The sequence below is a fragment of the Somniosus microcephalus genome, chromosome 33, assembly GCF_052327205.1.
Source record: "Somniosus microcephalus isolate GS21.2 chromosome 33, FLI_Smic_1.0, whole genome shotgun sequence".
Classification (NCBI taxonomy): domain Eukaryota; kingdom Metazoa; phylum Chordata; class Chondrichthyes; order Squaliformes; family Somniosidae; genus Somniosus; species Somniosus microcephalus.
In genome coordinates this window covers 32,292,247-32,309,679 of record NC_141019.1, presented here as the reverse complement: position 1 = coordinate 32,309,679, position 17,433 = coordinate 32,292,247, and the positions used below count along the sequence as shown (strand labels likewise).

The 17,433-nt window shown below is 44.8% G+C and overlaps 1 protein-coding gene across 8 annotated transcripts in view; it reads right to left on the bottom strand.

Annotated features, from left to right (window-relative positions):
* Window positions 1–17,433, bottom strand: part of LOC147097109 (PAN2-PAN3 deadenylation complex catalytic subunit PAN2-like) — a 52,858-nt gene that overhangs the window by 27,914 nt on the left and 7,511 nt on the right. For 5 of the 8 annotated variants that reach the window (XR_015074491.1, XM_085972951.1, XM_085972953.1 and 2 more), the window contains 8 exons: window positions 14,899–15,019; window positions 13,987–14,064; window positions 9,331–9,598; window positions 7,923–8,265; window positions 5,463–5,559; window positions 3,614–3,733; window positions 2,279–2,398; window positions 632–760 (listed from right to left, as the gene is read on the bottom strand). Coding sequence is in view for 7 of the 8 variants with exons in the window: in XM_085972951.1 (XP_085829077.1) it covers window positions 632–760; window positions 2,279–2,398; window positions 3,614–3,733; window positions 5,463–5,559; window positions 7,923–8,265; window positions 9,331–9,598; window positions 13,987–14,064; window positions 14,899–15,019 (1,276 nt within the window). In the remaining variant the exon portion in view is untranslated. The remainder of the gene's footprint in view (window positions 1–631; window positions 761–2,278; window positions 2,399–3,613; window positions 3,734–5,462; window positions 5,560–7,922; window positions 8,266–9,330; window positions 9,599–13,986; window positions 14,065–14,898; window positions 15,020–17,433) is intronic. The other 3 variants (XM_085972956.1, XM_085972959.1, XM_085972958.1) reach the window with 2 other exon arrangements.

Here is a 17,433-nt window from a genome sequence, read left to right as displayed (position 1 = left end):
AATCATGAATATCACAGCCCAAGTCTGCACTTCGTGATCTTTACTGCTTCTTTGCTGTTTCTGTCACTAGATGTCAGGAACAAAACTTGCTCCAAATTCATTCTCCCATAATTAAATCATGTATTTCAGAACTATACTTACCCGGTACAATATTAAACTGTGGCTAACCAATACGTTCTTGGTTGGATTTAATCATTAAACTTACGACAGATATTTTAATCATGAATTATTATTTTACTTTTTATCCTTTTAAAGAGTGGCTAATTTCCAAGGGGGGGTGGGGAAGAGAGAGATTTAAAAGAGGAGGAGGAAATGTTTTGGATAAGACTTCATTTTTCTTTTGATTGCCTCTTCTGACAATACACAAAAAAATGTAAAATATGAACTTGTCTGTTCTTTCCACAGATGCGGACTACCCAAGAGTGTTTCCAGTATTTTTTGTTTCAGGTTTCCAGCAATTGTAGTTTTATGCTTTTTGTTTAAAATATGCAAAATGTGGATGGCATCTCTGGCTAACAAGTTACACAGTTAGAACAATCCACGCCAAAGGGGTCATGCTCAAAGATCTAGCCCAAGTGTACACAAGCCAAGTCCATTTTACAGGGGCTGGACTGGCTCAGCGTCCATTTACCTGGCATGGGTCGCCTCTCGAGAGATCGAGCATGTGAAACAGAAATCCGAGTTCACAGCCCAAGCAAAACTCTTTCTGACACAGATGATTTTGAACGTGGCAGCGGATGGGCTCCAGCAGATACAGCACCTATAAACGGGAGAAGAGAGCGACAGAGAAAGAAAGAAAACGCAGACATCAACTGACTAACTTTTCAAGACAGATATAATCAAAATGATTATATAAAATATATGCATCTTAAATTGTAAATTTTCACATTAATGCAATGGATGTTATTTCAGGAAAATTGAATACTTTCCATATCAGGTACTCCCTGTTCCATCGAGTACTCCCAAGTTAGATACAGAGCAAAGCTCCCTCTATCCTGCCCAAACAATGTGCCTCAGCTCCATCCTTAGAAGAGCACACTCTATTGCACTAGTGTGACATTTCTCCATCACCCCCTACTGTGGCCTCTAGGAATGAGATTGACAATTTAATGCCATACCAAATCTGGGGCATTTCGGTGTTGTGGGTCTGGACCAGAGACCATAAGGAACTGGACTGAGACTGGTCAAAATCATTTTAGTTAGATCCCTCACAGCCAGCAGACAGAGAAGTTAAATTGTAAATAGATTATAGTCTCCATCCACTTCCAGGATTGATCAGCCACCCTGCTCTCTGGCCTCTGCCTGTCCACTGTGCAACCATCTACCAGGATGTGTGCTCGTGTGGCTCAGGGTGACTCACCTGCTGATTTCCCCCCTTTCTTCCTGTTTGTGGGGAAACACCTGGCCTTCCACCTAGTCACTGATCACCTCTACCAGGTGGCCCAATGGTAACTGGGAACTTGGAGTGGAGTAGGAAATTGTGGGCGCAAAACCACATCTGACTTTGTGGCTTGGCACACTTGTACCGTAAAATCAGGCCAGCTCAATTCACAGTAAAATAAAGGCATTTAAAGGAATGTTTAAAAAAAATTTGTATTCAGCATCTAATGCGATAAAATAAAGACACACTACATCACAGTTCCTTTGCTTATCCCACTCTCTGGTGCTGTTCGGTGTTAATGATTTACTTGGCAATTTCCCTACATCCCCGTGAGGAACTATTTGGTTTCCACTCGCGACATTCCCTCGTCCTTGCAAACTGTGCAGCCAAGATGAGAAAGTTGCTGTGGGGGCAAACCCATATTTTGCTATTATGTGAACAGCAAGGTGGAAGTACAACTGCACCCGTCGTTAACATTCAATTAACGCCAGTAAAGAATGAAGGACTTTTCTGTGCAAAGGAACAAAACTTCTAGGCATGTAACGTAAATAAACTTCAAAAACACGAGAGCTAGAAGTAACTATAGTTTGAATTCTAATATCCTCCACTCTGCACATTAAGCAGGATGAATTAGCACTCGCATGGTCACAAATTACATGTGATTCTTAAAATATTTACTGAATTGCACAAAAGACACAACACACGGTACCACAGAATGGTGGGGTGAAGCTCAGTTTCTTAGCCAATAAAATCATGACCTCCATTGTGTTGTTTGCATTAGATTTACTGATTGCATGGCTTTTGGTGAACACACATCCAGAAGGGTGTTGTTTCTATTGTTTCTATTGAAGTGCTGACAATTAGAAGGCAGTAAGAGATTGGAAGGGTGCCCCTGACCTGAATCATGCAGTTGCAGTAGGCGTTGGGAATGTGCGGCTCCAGACCGGCAAACAGCGTCTTGTTGTAGTGTTTGAAATCAAAGTCTTCCAAACCAAGTTTTGAGTACTTTATAGTAACCTAAATAAAACACATATATAATCAAACTGAATCATTTAGGCATAGGTCAACTATTCCAAAAAATTCTTCATAATCAAACTGATACCTAAAACAAAAAACACACAAGCAATTGCTCCCTCTTGGTCGTAAAGGTATAGACCCATCATTAATTGGGGGGGGGGGGGGGGGGGCGCTGACAGTAGCCTCCTTAATGTAGATCAATCTGGGCGCCACTGTAACATGAGGGGTGAGGGGCTCCTGGCCTGGCAGGTGAAAGGCCAGACACAAATCTCAAGGTTGATGGGAGAAGCAAAGTGCTAGCTAACTCAGGGATACGCCCAACACTTCCAGACACACCTGCTCCCTGACAAAACTCAAAAATCCAGACAAGATCCCCCAATCTTCCATGCCCTCTCCTGTGAGCTTCTGCTCAAGAGAGTATCTTACTACTGTACAATCTTCTTGCTCCAGGGCACAGAATCTACAAACACCATGATTGAGACCAGGGGAAAAGATCTGGGCAGTGAACTTTCAGGGGAAAAAAGTGGCCAGAGATTTGCCAAGCACCAGACTGCATAGCAGCTGGAAGAAGCCCAGGTCAGATTACATCAGACTAAGATTGTTAAGATACAGACTGGAGATTTGATAGAGGTGTTTAAAATCATGAAGGATTTAGACAGAGTAAATAAAGAGAAACTGTTTCCAATGGCTGAAGGGTCGATAACCAGAGGGCACAGATTTAAGGTGATTGGCAAAAGAACCAGAAGCAACATGAAGAAAAACGAGTGGTTATGATCTGGAATGCACTGCCCGATAGGGTGGTGGATACAGATTCAATCATAGCCTTCAAAACAGAACTGGATAAATACTTGAAGGAGAAAAAATTGCAGGGATACAGGGAGAGTGGGGGAATGGAACCAACTGGATTACTCTTCGAAGAGCTGGCACAGACTTGATGGGCCAAATGGCCTCCTTCTGTGCTGTACTATTCTATGTCCATACCTTTAGTTTCATTCCTTAGCACACCACCATATTTTAGAATAGGAACTGATCCCAGTAACTTACTCCTCTATTAAAGTAAGTTAACTTTTAGAAATAGGTTATCACATCTTCTTAGTTCTCTTTAATGTGATGTCTGTATTAACACAGCCCTAAACCTCAATATAGTAATAGAGGCATCTAGACATTGAGTGGTAAACTGTATAATCTACAGTATGGATTTTCTTTGAATCAGACCTTTCGATATTTCTTTGGCACCATGTACAGATGAGGCTCTTCCTCCCTTCCAATAGGAGACTCTGGGATTTGATTGTAGCTGTCAAATTCTGCATCCATCTCCTTCAATTTATATGGAACCTATAAACAGATAACTTACTTCAATAATTAGACATACTAAAAAACAGTGGGCTCTGCCAATGGCCTAGAGGGTAACAGTGAACCCAGTGTATTACTAAAGCATATAGATCAGAAGATCCCAGGATCAATTCCTGGGCAGTGCCGAGTTAGCTGACCTCAGCTGGGACAGCAGTGGGAGAAGCACTGCAATTATAAATCAGCCAAGGAAGGGAAGGGTTCACTATCCAGTGACCTCTGCCCAAAAGTGTCCGTGTGCAGAATGAGGTTTGGCGGTTATGCTCCTGTGGTGGAATAGCTTGCTGACACTCGCTGTCTAGGTGCACAAATGAAGAATGGCTACTTGGGAGCAGTGCCGGAGGGCTTCTGGTTCCTGTAGAACCACGAGTCAGTGCCTTCAGAAGAGAAGAGAAAATGGACAAAAAAAAAAAGCTAAAATGATATGCATGCAACCTTTGATTTTCTATTCAAGCAGAGCACTGGATTTTGTTGGCAAATTTAAAAGCCGCACTTTTTAAACTGCAAATATTGGTTTAGCTTGCACCAATGTTGAGGTGCCACAACTAAAGCGGCACACTCAATGTGGCAAACTGGTCCATTTAATCTAAATACACCACTGTAGCAAATGCTTAGGAATTCAAAACAAATAAAATTGGACTTTCCCCACATGCAGCTTCTGCTAAAAGGTTACAAGAGGTTATAGCATGGCATGTTACGGCACAAATGTACCATGGCACCCAGGCTCATGCCCACAATTACAGAGCGAGTTCCCATCTCAGCCTGACCACGTGGGAAAAGGAAGCAGAAGTTAGGGGCTTCCTTGCAGGGAAATTCATAGATCGTTACCCTGGTTCACACCGTCACAACTCCTAACTATATAATAGCTTTACTAGAAGTCTGGGAGCAGGTGGTCTGCCCACCATGCAGCTGCTGAATAAAATGGGAAGGACCCAGAAAAGGAGGGGAGAATATCATTTATTAGGGAAACTTTAGTTCATTTAAAACTTGTTTTCTACATGAAGATGTCAACTTCGGAAAGTATCCTGAAGTGACATTTTATAGAATTATCTCAAGTGTAAAAAAAAAACAAGTTAACGGTAAAGAACTCGAAATTGCCCATCTCTGTGTGCCTGTATATTAACAGAGAACGCCATGATGTGGCTCCACTCCAGGCAGGAATCAGTACTATACATGCCAATTCCCCTCCGGTAACCATTCTTCATCTGTAAACCCAAACACAGTGAGTTACAACAGGCTCTTTAACCATGAGGGACATCACAACTGAGCCCAATATTATCCTCACCTGAACTCTCCACACACACACTCCAACAGTGGTTGCTGGACAGCGAATTGGCATGGGAACTTTAGATGATCTTCCCCTCCCTTGCCCAAGGGCAACTGCAGGGTCTCCACTGCCATCCCAGCTAACTCAGCACAGACTAGGAAATGAATCAAGGATCTTTTGGTCTGTATGGCTGATAAATGCTGCCTTTACCGAGTGAATCATTAGGGGAGCTTGGTAACATTCTTCTTTAAAAAGAACGTTTTTTTTTAATGAAACGAGTTCATTCAGCCAGCACCTTTCCAAATAAGGTACTAAACAACAATTACTCCCAGCATGATGTGCTCCAGCCAGTACCAAAACATTTATTCATCAAGGCCGCAATTGCCTCAAATAAGTACACCACCACTTAATTACTGCTTTAAAATTATGCATTCTCTCTTATTTTACCTGGTTTCTCAGCTTTGTTTTGGGATTCGGAGCATATCCAATAAACCCAACTTTCTTCATAGTACGCAATATCTCAAGATCGACAGGCGGAGCTCGTCTGAAATAAAGTAACCGCCGGGGTATTTAACATAAAACAGACTACCTGGCCGTTTTTAATAACTGGGGAATTACAAGATCTTCAAAGTGAACTGTGCATCTCCAAGAAGATCGAGGACATTGGGGCATTCTGTAATACCAGAAATATGAATATATTTTGGTATGCTTTGTTCCCCGTTCCAGAAATTATTGTATAGTCATAAATTGTACACCAATTCTAATGCACAGCAGTGATATGGTGCCATGAAGAATATGCAAAAGGTTTAGACTTCCCCCACCTTTATGATCACCCAAACGTGATACATGAACAAGCGGTCAGGAAAATAAGGGAAAAAGTACTAAGATCTGATACTGCGCTGGCCACACAGTAAAATGTGAGTCTTTCAAATGGGGAATCCAGATTTTTCTATGTCCCTATTGCACCGTTAGCACAAACCACATTCAAATGACATCATCTGAACCAAATCAATGCTAAAGTATTTCATCCTCTCACACGTCATTGCAAGTTTAGAAGAATGAGAGGTGATCTCATTGAAACATACAAAATTCTTACAGGGCTTGACAGGGTAGATGCAGGGAGGATGTTTCCCCTGGCTGGGGAGTCTCATTGTTGAGTATATTTAAGACTGAGATCGATAGGTTATTGAATATTAAGGGAATCCAGGGATATGGTGATAGTGCAGGAAAGTGGAGATGAGGTCGAAGATCAGCCATGATCTTATTAATGGCGGAGCAGGCTTGAGGGGCTGAATGGCCGACTCCTGCTCCTATTTCTTATCTTATTAACACAAATCCAGTGGTTAGTCTCAAATTTAAGAGATGGAACATACAGACCAGTGGTGCGGCACACCTGGGTACCAACAAGGTGTCCCATTGTGACAGGCTGTAGATTCGCCCACAAATCTGCAACTGAGTTCCTGATCTAGCAGGTCAAGGAGTGGAGAGGGTACTGATAACAGCATTTTTTCTTGATCACAAGTGGAGGATTCACAAAAAGGTGCTCTCACACATCTCCTGGCGATGGGTTACACAACAGTGTGGACTAGGAGTAAGCTATGTGCCAGCCTCTTGCTCAAAGATGGTGTTGGGTGGAAAATAATCTAAAAGAGGAGTGGTAAATACATTTAGAATGAGGAATCGATGTATGCTCTTCCATGTGGTCTTGGTTCCTGGCCTCAGGTAAACAGGCGTCACCCACACTTAAGAGGGAGGACACAGAATTTAGTGCATGTTTTTTTTTTATTCATTCACGGAATGTGGGCGTCATTGGCAAGGCCGGCATTTATTGCCCATCCCTAATTGCCCTCGAGGAGGTGGTGGTGAGCCACCATTTCAGAGGGCAGTTAAGAGTTAACCACATTGCTGTGGGTCTGGAGTCACATATAGGCCAGACCGGGTAAGGACGGCAGATTTCCTTCCCTAAAGAACATTAGTGCACCAGATGGGTTTTTACAACAATCTGGTAGTTTCATGGTCATCATTACAGCTGCCATGGTGGGATTTGAACTCGTGTCTCTGGATGACCTCTCCGCCTCGCTACCTCTCTCTCCTTAAACCTACCTCTTTGACCAAGCTTTTGGTCACCTGCCCTAATTTCTCCTTATGTGGCTCGGTGTCAAATTTTTTGTCTTAGAATACTCCTGTGCAGCGCCTTGGGATGTTTTACTACGTTAAAGGCGCTATATAAATACAAGTTGTCGTTGATAATCAGCCCCGACTTTTGGATTACTAGTGCAGCAACGTAACCACTATGCTACCGTACCCACTTTACTTTGGTGAGCAAAGTCTTGCAAGCAATGTTCCCGTAATGCTGTGCGGCCGCGCACCTGTCTGGAGCTCCCATGCAGGCCGCTTGCCGGCTTCTCAACAGATAAACCACACGTGCGCAGAAATTTGAATGGGCTGCGCACCCAGAAAAAATTAGAGGAAACATCGCTTGCAAGGAGGTCAATTTTTTGTGGATTAGCTACATTACATGTGATGGTTTCTGATGTTACTGGCTAAACACTGGACACTGCAATTGGCATAACCTGTAAATGGAGAAAAACAAGAAATAGAAGTGAATGTAAGGGAGAGAGGGGAATGAAGTGACTCGTGTGAAATTGTATTTCCGACTGTGGTTTTTATCCACTGGGAGAAATAACTGAGAATATTACCAATAAAAGGAACAATACGTTGGTTGGAAGGTATTAACATGAAGCACTGTCGAGCAAGGGGGAATGTGAGCAGTCAAAAGCTCAATGTGCTGGAAAAAAATTAACATAGATGTTTTGGATTGTAAGAAAATTCAAACAGTTTAAGTTAACTTGTATTTGTGTGCCTCAGCACCCATTTACAAGTGTCCAACTGTAAACTTTCAGTTACCTGGGTGTAACAATGCAGTTTGCTGTTGGCCAGTCAGACAATAAAGACTCAGTGATAAGAGGCACGGGAATGAGCGATAAAGGCAAGAGATCATCATTCCAGTCCAGGTGTGGCAGGGTATCTACCATGCATGGCATCGGAAACTCAGTCTCACGGGAGTAGGCATTAAACGTAGCATCTGGCGAGTCTGCCCACAGATGCACACACCCTCCAGAGTCTCCGAACACCAATGCTTGCTTGCTAGAGGACACATCAAATGTCATGACTAACTGCCCTACAGTGTTGACGTGGAAAATATCCGCTGGGCTCGCAAGTCCTGTTGGTTCACAAAACTGGCACTGTCCTGCAAAAGAACAAACGGAAAACAAAGATCACTGCAACAAACTGTGGCTCGAACAAGATCTTTTACCGAATATAATGGCACGCTGCATGCCTGCACATTCCATCTACTACATAGCTCACAAATAGTTACCACTGCAGTGGCAATAGCCAGAAGGGATTTGTTTGAGGGTGCAGCCAGCTTTAGGGTTACCAAGAGGCACCCTTAAAAATCTGACAGATGGCTGGGAACATGTTGCAAGGCATTCACGTAATGTCAAACCAGGATAGCAGGGCTCCAGCTCTTTATAAACATCATCTGGACCTCTCAAGTGTGCTAGAGCCTTAAACATATTCCCAAATGTTTTCCAGTTTACAATACAAACAACTTCAAATTCTAACATTTCACCTCGTCCTTTCCCAGACAGAATTCTAAGAGTAGCAACCGAGCAGACTTTACAAAAAAAAAAAGCATTTTCAACAGAAAAAACAGCACTGGTCTGAATGAAAATAAAAGATGCAGCAAACATTAAAAACTGTTTAGAGTGAGGCTCCAGTCATTTATGTTTGATGTTTAATTATTCATAGCACTTGTGAATAGTCTGAAATAACAGAAATATCAATAAAAAGTTTGAGACGAGTCTATCACACACGTAAATTTGTGTCATACTTTTTTTTTAAGTATATAATAAAGAAATCTGTTCATTCCCTGTTGGTTTTTTCTGCTTGGGGAGAAACTGGGGATTTACAAGGGCTACAAACCAAAATAAATTTTCCCAACAATTAACCTCTAGCTGATCCTCGGAGGCAAGTTACATATTTTCACCTTCGCAGCAGAATAACAACCTGTGTGTTAGATGGTTTAATGCTCCTGTCATTTTAGGACAACATATCATCCAACTTACAAAGGGTCACAGACCTGAAACGTTAACTCTGTTTTTCTCTCTCCATGGATGCTGCCTGACCTGCTGAGTGTTTTCAGCATTTTCTGTTGTTATATCATCCAACTTACTGTGAGCAACACCACATCTGCTAATAAAGTTCTATAGATATAAATGTTATATTATAACTCTGGCCTTCTGTAAGGTACCTGATTGAGAGATGATGGCTAGCCTTGATGTGTATGTAGGAATAAATCTCAGGAAGAGAGGATCCACATGAACCTGCAAGGGGCTGATAGCCCGCATCATACGGAGGTCATAAACCATCAAGAATCTGTCGCATGACAGACCATTCATCCGATTTGAGAAGCCACATGTCACCAGCAGGTTTCCGTGTACATCAAAATCAGAGAGGCTTCCAGAGTAAGCATCAAATTCGTGCTCCAATTTAAAGCTTCTCAAATCTCGGAGGGATACCTAAAAACACACAAGAGAATGACAATTCAATAACAGCAAGTTGCACGCTCTCCTTCAATGGTTCAGTTGGTGAACGCACCCCAGCAGTCCAGGAAAGTCCCAGGTTCAATGCAGCAGTAGAGATGCTGCAAATTGGTCTCAGCACTTGTGGATTGCGGGGGGGGGGGGGGGGGGGGCAGCTAGGATTCCCACTCCTAATCACTAGCCAGTAACCTCTGCTGGACGGATGGACATCAGGGACAGGATTGGGCTCAGCTGCAATGCCCCCTCCCCATCAGTCTGCCAACACTCACTGTCTCAGCTCACACAAGTATGGCCTCAGGTGGGAAGCCAGCACCCTTCAAACCACCTCGAGAAGGGGAGAGGGGGAAATTCGGGAAGAAAACGAGTTAAACCTGGTCGGCCATTATGGTCTTTGTGGGGGATTAGCTACCAATTCCAACAGTCGACGACACCAATTTGTTCCTTGTATTTTCTTAAGACTATTTCAGTTCCACTTCTGCTGTAAAATTCTAAAAAAACCTCACTTCTCCATTGGGTGGCTGTAACCACTTGCCCTGAACATACTGGTGGTTTTGGAGCTGCTACCTCACTGAGTATTTCAAAAATAAAATCAAAAAAATTAGATGGGGCTCAACTCAAATGATACAAAGTTAAAATTGCTCCCTAAAAGGTGTTTCAGACCAGCACGATGGTGGTGGGGGGGGGAAGAGAATCAGGCAGGGCTCGCACTCCGGATCACTATACAATGACCCCGGCTGAAAATGCATGTGTTTAGATGCCAGGTGAGGACAGGATCAGCTGTGATGCCCCTTCACTACACTTAAGGAGGTCGGTGGGAGGCAGAGAGCTGCAGCAGGGCACAAAGGGGGAGAAATTGAGTATAGCCCCGTTTGGGGCACCAGAAGTAGCGCCCGGAAACAGTCGCGGCCACCCACCGGAAATTAAGTGGCAGCGCCCCAAAGGGAAGCGCGGCGCTACTGGAGGCGCCCCGCATCCCTCTTGGGGCGCTGCGACTGAATATCGTGGCGCAACGTGCCGCAGCGCCACACACTGCGGCACGTCACACTGCGGTATTGCAGGCCTTCCTCCCCTTCTTAAAGGGGAGGGGCCTTGTGCAGCACGATCTGGGGCCCAGCTGGGCCCCCGAGGATCGGGAGAGCAGGCAAAAGAGCCCGGCACCGAAGAGAAGTGCCGGGCTCTTGGAGCGCAGCTGGCACTCCGCAAGGGGGGCGGGGGGGGGGGTTCAGGAGGCCGGGGACGGGAGCGCAGGCAGGCGGCCAACAACAAAAATGGCCGCCCCGCACCACTCCTTTAATTTGCGCCTCCCCGGCCGCAGGTAGGCCCCCCTGAACCGGTCGGACATAGCGTCCGGCGGTAAATCAGGGGGCGCGGCCAAATATCGCGGCCGGGGTGTCAGCGGGGCGCTGCGCACACCGATGACGTCATCGGTAGCGATGCAGCGCTAACGGTTAGCGCCACCACTAACGTCCCGCGGAATTTAGTGGGAGGCGTGGACAGTGCCGCGCCCCAGTTGGCTTGCGACCCACTTAGCGCCCTCTTAAGGCGCCAACGGGTGGCGCAACCTACTGAATTTCTCCCCCAAAGAGTCTAATGTACTTTAAAGAAAACCAAGCACTGGAGATGGAGACTTGTATAAACACACCCTGTAAACAGTGCTCTAATAGGCATGTGTTCTGGCCAGTAAAAAGGCTCTCAGATTTCTTTTTTAATTAAATTTTGGTGCTCAAAGTGAGAGATGTCAGTGCTGGGGAATGAAACTTTTTCCATTTCAAGCATCAAGCACTCCCAGCTCAGGGATAGTGCAGCCAGATGCAGAGTAAAATTTCCTCTATTCTGCCCATAACTTAGAAGAGTGCTCACCACTGCAGCAGTGTGACATTTGTTTTCATTTCCCACACTAGCTATCCTGTGGCCTCCGCTCGAGATTGCCAATTATTGTGATACACCCTGTAGTCTCATCGCTACCAGGAACTGGATGGAGACCACCCAAACTCAGGTTACATAGGACCCTTGCAGCCAGCAGGAAGACAACCCCTTCATTAGACTGGGCTGGATTTAAACCCAGATCCCAAAGGTAAAAGGTCAGTGGCTGACTGACTACACCATCTAGTTCCCAACCACACAGACTTGGCAATGGTCCATATTTAAATCCTGGTCTGTGCTGAATTAGTTGGGGTAGCAATGGGAGAGAGTAAAATCTGTCAGGGGTTTACCATTGCTGCTAGTAACTATGCAAGCGTAGATGTTGGGAGAGGACAAGATTTGTCTGGCTCCTGTGAGTTTCCAAGCTCATAAGAATGTTTGAGGCACCAGGAGGCTGATGACTCCCGAGGAACCATAACCCAATATAACCTACCACCTTCAGCTAGTAGGCGGGGAGAAAGAGAAAGTAAGAAAAGACAAAGGCACACCAATTTCTCCTGAAATGTGTCCTGGCCGATACTTATCCCTCAACCAACATCACTAAAAAAACAGGTTATTTGGTCATTAGCACATTGATGTTTGTGGGACCTTGCTTTGTGCAAATTGGCTACCGCGTTTCAACAGTACTTCATTGGCTGTGAAGCACTTTGGGACATCCGGAGGTTGTGAAAGGAGCTGGAGAAATGCAAGTCTTTCTTTCTCACTCAGTGGCAAGTTGCTTTGCTTTGCAGCTCAAAGCTGGACAGTATCGTGTCCTCGGTTGGTTAACGTGTGGCACTTTCCAGCCTCACTCAGGGCAGGTAAAAGTCGGGCAGCTGCACAACTTGTGTATTTTTTTTTTTACTAAATGTTATTCTGGGTAACCAAAATATGAATTTTTATAGTAACTAAACAGTAATCTTTTTAACTTTCCAGTGAAATTTATTTGGAAGTTATTTGAGGAGAGCTCACGCCTGGTACAGTTCAGCCGCTCTTACTAGTAACTCAAGAGTCATAGGTAATCCCCACGCTGCTGATCATCAGATCCAAATTCAAGTGCAGCTTCCAGGGGCAAGGAGAGTAACCTTTTAGGGTTTTCCCAGGCCTCCCAACAAAGAAACATTTTGAAAATGTTGATTCTTTCTTCACAAAGTGAGAGAAATCAGGCAAGATGTCCACAGGAAATGCACACTTAATAAATAAAACACTCAATATTCTGGATGACAAAAATATTACCATAGAATTGATTAGAAGGCCTTTCCTAATATACAAATTTATTTCCCAGTAATCAACTGTTTAAAAAAAAATCCATCCCCATAAACTCCACAACGGCACTTCAAAGAAAATGCCTTTCACGACCTCAGGACGTCCCAAAGCGCTTTACAGCCAATGAAGTGCTTTCGAAGTGTAGTCACTGTTGTAATGTGGGAAACGCAGCAGCCAATTTGTGCACAGCAAGCTCCCACAAACAGCAATGTGATAATGACCAGATCATCTGTTTTTGTGATGTTGATTGAGGGATAGATATTGGCCCCAGGACACCGGGGAGAACTCCCCTGCTCTTCTTTGAAATAGTGCCATGGGATCTTTTACGTCCACCTTAGAGAGTAGACGGGGCCTCGGTTCAACGTCTCATCTGAAAGACGATACCGCCGATAGTGCGGTGCTCCCTCAGTACTGCCCCTCCGACAGTGCGGCGCTCCCTCAGTACTGGCCCTCCGACAGTGCGGCGCTCCCTCAGTACCGCCCCTCCGACAGTGCGGCGCTCCCTCAGTACTGCCCCTCCGACAGTGCGGCGCTCCCTCAGTACTGCCCCTCCGACAGTGCGGCGCTCCCTCAGTACTGCCCCTCCGACAGTGCGGCGCTCCCTCAGTACTGCCCCTCCGACAGTGCGGCGCTCCCTCAGTACTGCCCCTCCGACAGTGCAGCACTCCCTCAGCACTGCCCTGGAGTGTCAGCCTCGATTTTTGTGCTCAAGTCTGTGGAGCGGGACCTGAAACCACGACCTTCTGACTCAGAGGCGAGAGTGCTGCCCACTGAGCCACGGCTGTCAACGTATGTCAGAAAAACTACAATCCGCAAGGTTGCAATTTTATTGCAGGATTCAAATGATGGTTAAAAGCTGCTGGATAAGATTGCTGCCTTGAAGTCACTCCCTGAGATCCACTGCTCGCTATGTAAATTAGAAATTAGGATCAACAAGGGAGGTAGCAGTAAGAAGTGAAGTCACATCGAATGTTTCCACCCAGAGGCTACTAGAGCTGCGGGATTAATTACTAGCAAAGGCCACTGAAGCAGGCAGTATAGACAGGTTGAATGCATTTCTGGAGTGGGAAGGGATTGAGGGATATGGCGAGAAGATGGGATTAATATATGGAAAAGGGAGCAGCTTGTTCAGTCTAATGTGCTTTTCCTGTTGCTACAAATTCTTGCATTAAATTCAGTACATTCAGTATAATTACCTTTCCTGATGTATGGCCACAAAAGAAGAAGCGGTTAGACTGTCGCATGATTGTAACTCCTGGAACGTCAACTGTGTACTGGAAAGAGAGACAGTAATCAAGCACTGCACATTAATACAAGCACTGTTATTCAGAACATATTAAAAATAAAATTTCTTTCCACTGATCTTGAAAAAGCCCTGGATCGGTCTGAGCCAAAAAGAAACTATTATTTGTGTAAAGGAAACAAGAGCTGGGTACTGGGTGCAGCAGTGGGTTAATCACATTGTCCTTTAACCTCTGGGGCCTGGGTTTAAATGCAGCCCAGACTGATGGGATGAAGGTCTCCTTTCTCTAGTGACCATAAATGAAATGAGTTTGACCAAACGCAACCCAGGTCCTATTGGCTGTGGGCCCAATGCACAAAACTCAAACAAGGGATGGCTGATGTGGAAAATGAAAGGAAATAGAGACCCCAGAAGAATTGGGGGGGGGGGGGAAAGAATAAAGAATGAGAGAGAAAAAGAGTGAGACTGCAAAACACTCAGCATTACCTAAAGGTGCGAAAACCTACAAAAAAACTCCATGTCTTTCAGTTGAAAACTTCCTTTAAATGATTAGAAATAGAATAGGTGCCACAGCCAGCCATGGAATACTGATCGGCACGGAGTAAGGAAACCACAGCCACTCACAGCTGGTCATGAAGCATCCTCTCAAGCATTTCGAACACTTGATTCTCAAAGGCTGTCCCAACAAAGTGTCCAAGTAGGGGTCTTGAGGGAGCACCAAAGCGACTGGGACCCTAGGATTGGCAGTGTCATCCTCTTGTATGCTTAGACCACTAGGGCATTAGTGGGATGAGCAGCTTTAAAACATGAATCAAATCATTTATATGGCTGAAATAAAATGTAATATTTGTGCTCAGAGCTTTACCTTTTCACTTTCTTGTACTGCATTTAAGTCTACTTCTATGACATGATTCTGAAGGCCCCCCAAAAGAACAGAGTTGTTGTCAGTGAGAAGAAGACTGTGCATGTCCTCAGCTTCATCCATACTAAAAATTTAAAAAAACAGCCAGTTTGAGTATCTACATAGACCAGAATGGGGAACGCAGTTAAAGACGACACAGCCACGGTTAGCACTGCGCCAACACACTCATTTGATCAAACATTCTTTGTTGTTAGGATGTAAATTGTACAATACACTTTACTACCTAGTTACAATGTCTGGTTTAGTAATGCTTCTCAAACTAAATGAACTCCTAGCTCATTGAAATTATACTTTTCAACTAATACAGCTAAAGATATACATATATGGTTCTGTAATGCTGTCACAGGAGTGACTAAAATCTTCTATAGGACAGAATGTGAACAAATATAAAGTCAGAAATTTAATACACAGTACTATACCACTGCTCCCACATCATTCAATACATTATTGGAAAGCCCCAAAGTTACAAGTTTCGCTTGATTTGAAGACATGTAGGAGATATTCAATATCTGTGACAATGGGGAGCTTCACTACAGGAAACGTTCGATTTACCGGCACCTAAATAACCGGAAATCTCTGTTAACCAGCAAAATTCAGGAGTAGGTTCAGCTAAGTTTTACTTGCCTTCCTCGTCTGTTGCTAAGCTACAGTGACGCTTGGAACTTGTGGCCATTGCTCTCAATCTGTTGCTAAGCAACAGGGTTTGTTGCTTTATAAGGAGCTGTCAGCTCTCCGTTACTATAGCTTTCGGTTATCTGGAATTTTTGGTGAACCGGCACCACCTCAAAAAAAAGTTTCCTGTACATGGTAAGCTATCTCACCGAACAATCCTGAACCTAACAACTCACAAACACTGCAGGTTCAAGTGATGTCGAATGCCCATTTGACAGAAAGAGCTGTTAAAAAACGCAGCACCAGCACATTTATGTCATTGTCCTTTGGAATATATATAGAGAGATCGAGATCGAGAGCGAGAGAGATCGAGATCGAGATCGAGATCGAGATCGAGATCGAGAGAGAGAGATCGAGATCGAGAGAGAGATCGAGAGAGAGATCGAGAGAGAGATCGAGATCGAGAGATCGAGATCGAGAGATCGAGAGATCGAGATCGAGAGATCGAGATCGAGAGATCGAGATCGAGAGATCGAGATCGAGAGAGAGAGATCGAGAGAGAGAGAGAGATCGAGAGAGAGATCGAGATCGAGATCGAGAGATCGAGATCGAGAGATCGAGATCGAGAGATCGAGAGATCGAGAGATCGAGAGATCGAGAGATCGAGAGATCGAGAGATCGAGAGAGAGAGATCGAGAGAGAGAGAGAGAGATCGAGAGAGAGAGATCGAGAGAGAGAGATCGAGAGAGAGAGATCGAGAGAGAGAGATCGAGAGAGAGAGATCGAGAGAGAGAGATCGAGAGAGAGAGATCGAGAGAGAGAGATCGAGAGAGAGATCGAGAGAGAGATCGAGAGAGAGAGATCGAGAGAGAGAGATCGAGAGAGAGAGATCGAGAGAGAGAGATCGAGAGAGAGAGATCGAGAGAGAGAGATCGAGAGAGAGAGATCGAGAGAGAGAGATCGAGAGAGAGAGATCGAGAGAGAGAGATCGAGAGAGAGAGATCGAGAGAGAGAGAGATCGAGAGAGAGAGATCGAGAGAGAGAGATCGAGAGAGAGAGATCGAGAGAGAGAGATCGAGAGAGAGAGATCGAGAGAGAGAGATCGAGAGAGAGAGATCGAGAGAGAGAGATCGAGAGAGAGAGATCGAGAGAGAGAGATCGAGAGAGAGAGATCGAGAGAGAGAGATCGAGAGAGAGAGATCGAGAGAGAGAGATCGAGAGAGAGAGATCGAGAGAGAGAGATCGAGAGAGAGAGATCGAGAGAGATCGAGAGAGAGAGAGATCGAGAGAGAGAGAGATCGAGAGAGAGAGAGATCGAGAGAGAGAGAGATCGAGAGAGAGAGAGATCGAGAGAGAGAGAGATCGAGAGAGAGAGATCGAGAGAGAGAGATCGAGAGAGATCGAGAGAGAGAGATCGAGAGAGAGAGATCGAGAGAGAGAGATCGAGAGAGAGAGATCGAGCAGTCTAAGGGTTATCTAAAAGTAACTTTTTACGATGACTCAAACTTTTAAGCATATAAATTGCACGGAATCCTATAAAATGATTGGCTCCCTCAACAGCCTAGTCAAACATGGTCGCATGTAGCAATTAAACAATACAGACCAGCACGTCTAAGATTCTTTTTTTTTCTTCCAATTTTCTCTTTCTTCCTGAAGGCGCCGGCTCATTCTGGAGTACAATTCCACAATGCCAACAGCCCTCTGGGACCTTGCCTAAGTGGTCATTCCTCATGTTAGCTTGGATAGTGACCAATGGCAGGCTATTCAATTGCTTGGGGGGGGGGGGGCGGGACCTTACAGCCAAGTCCAACCTGGCTCTCACCGGACGTCAGTATATGCACAGCTAACCAGATGGCGACACCAGGC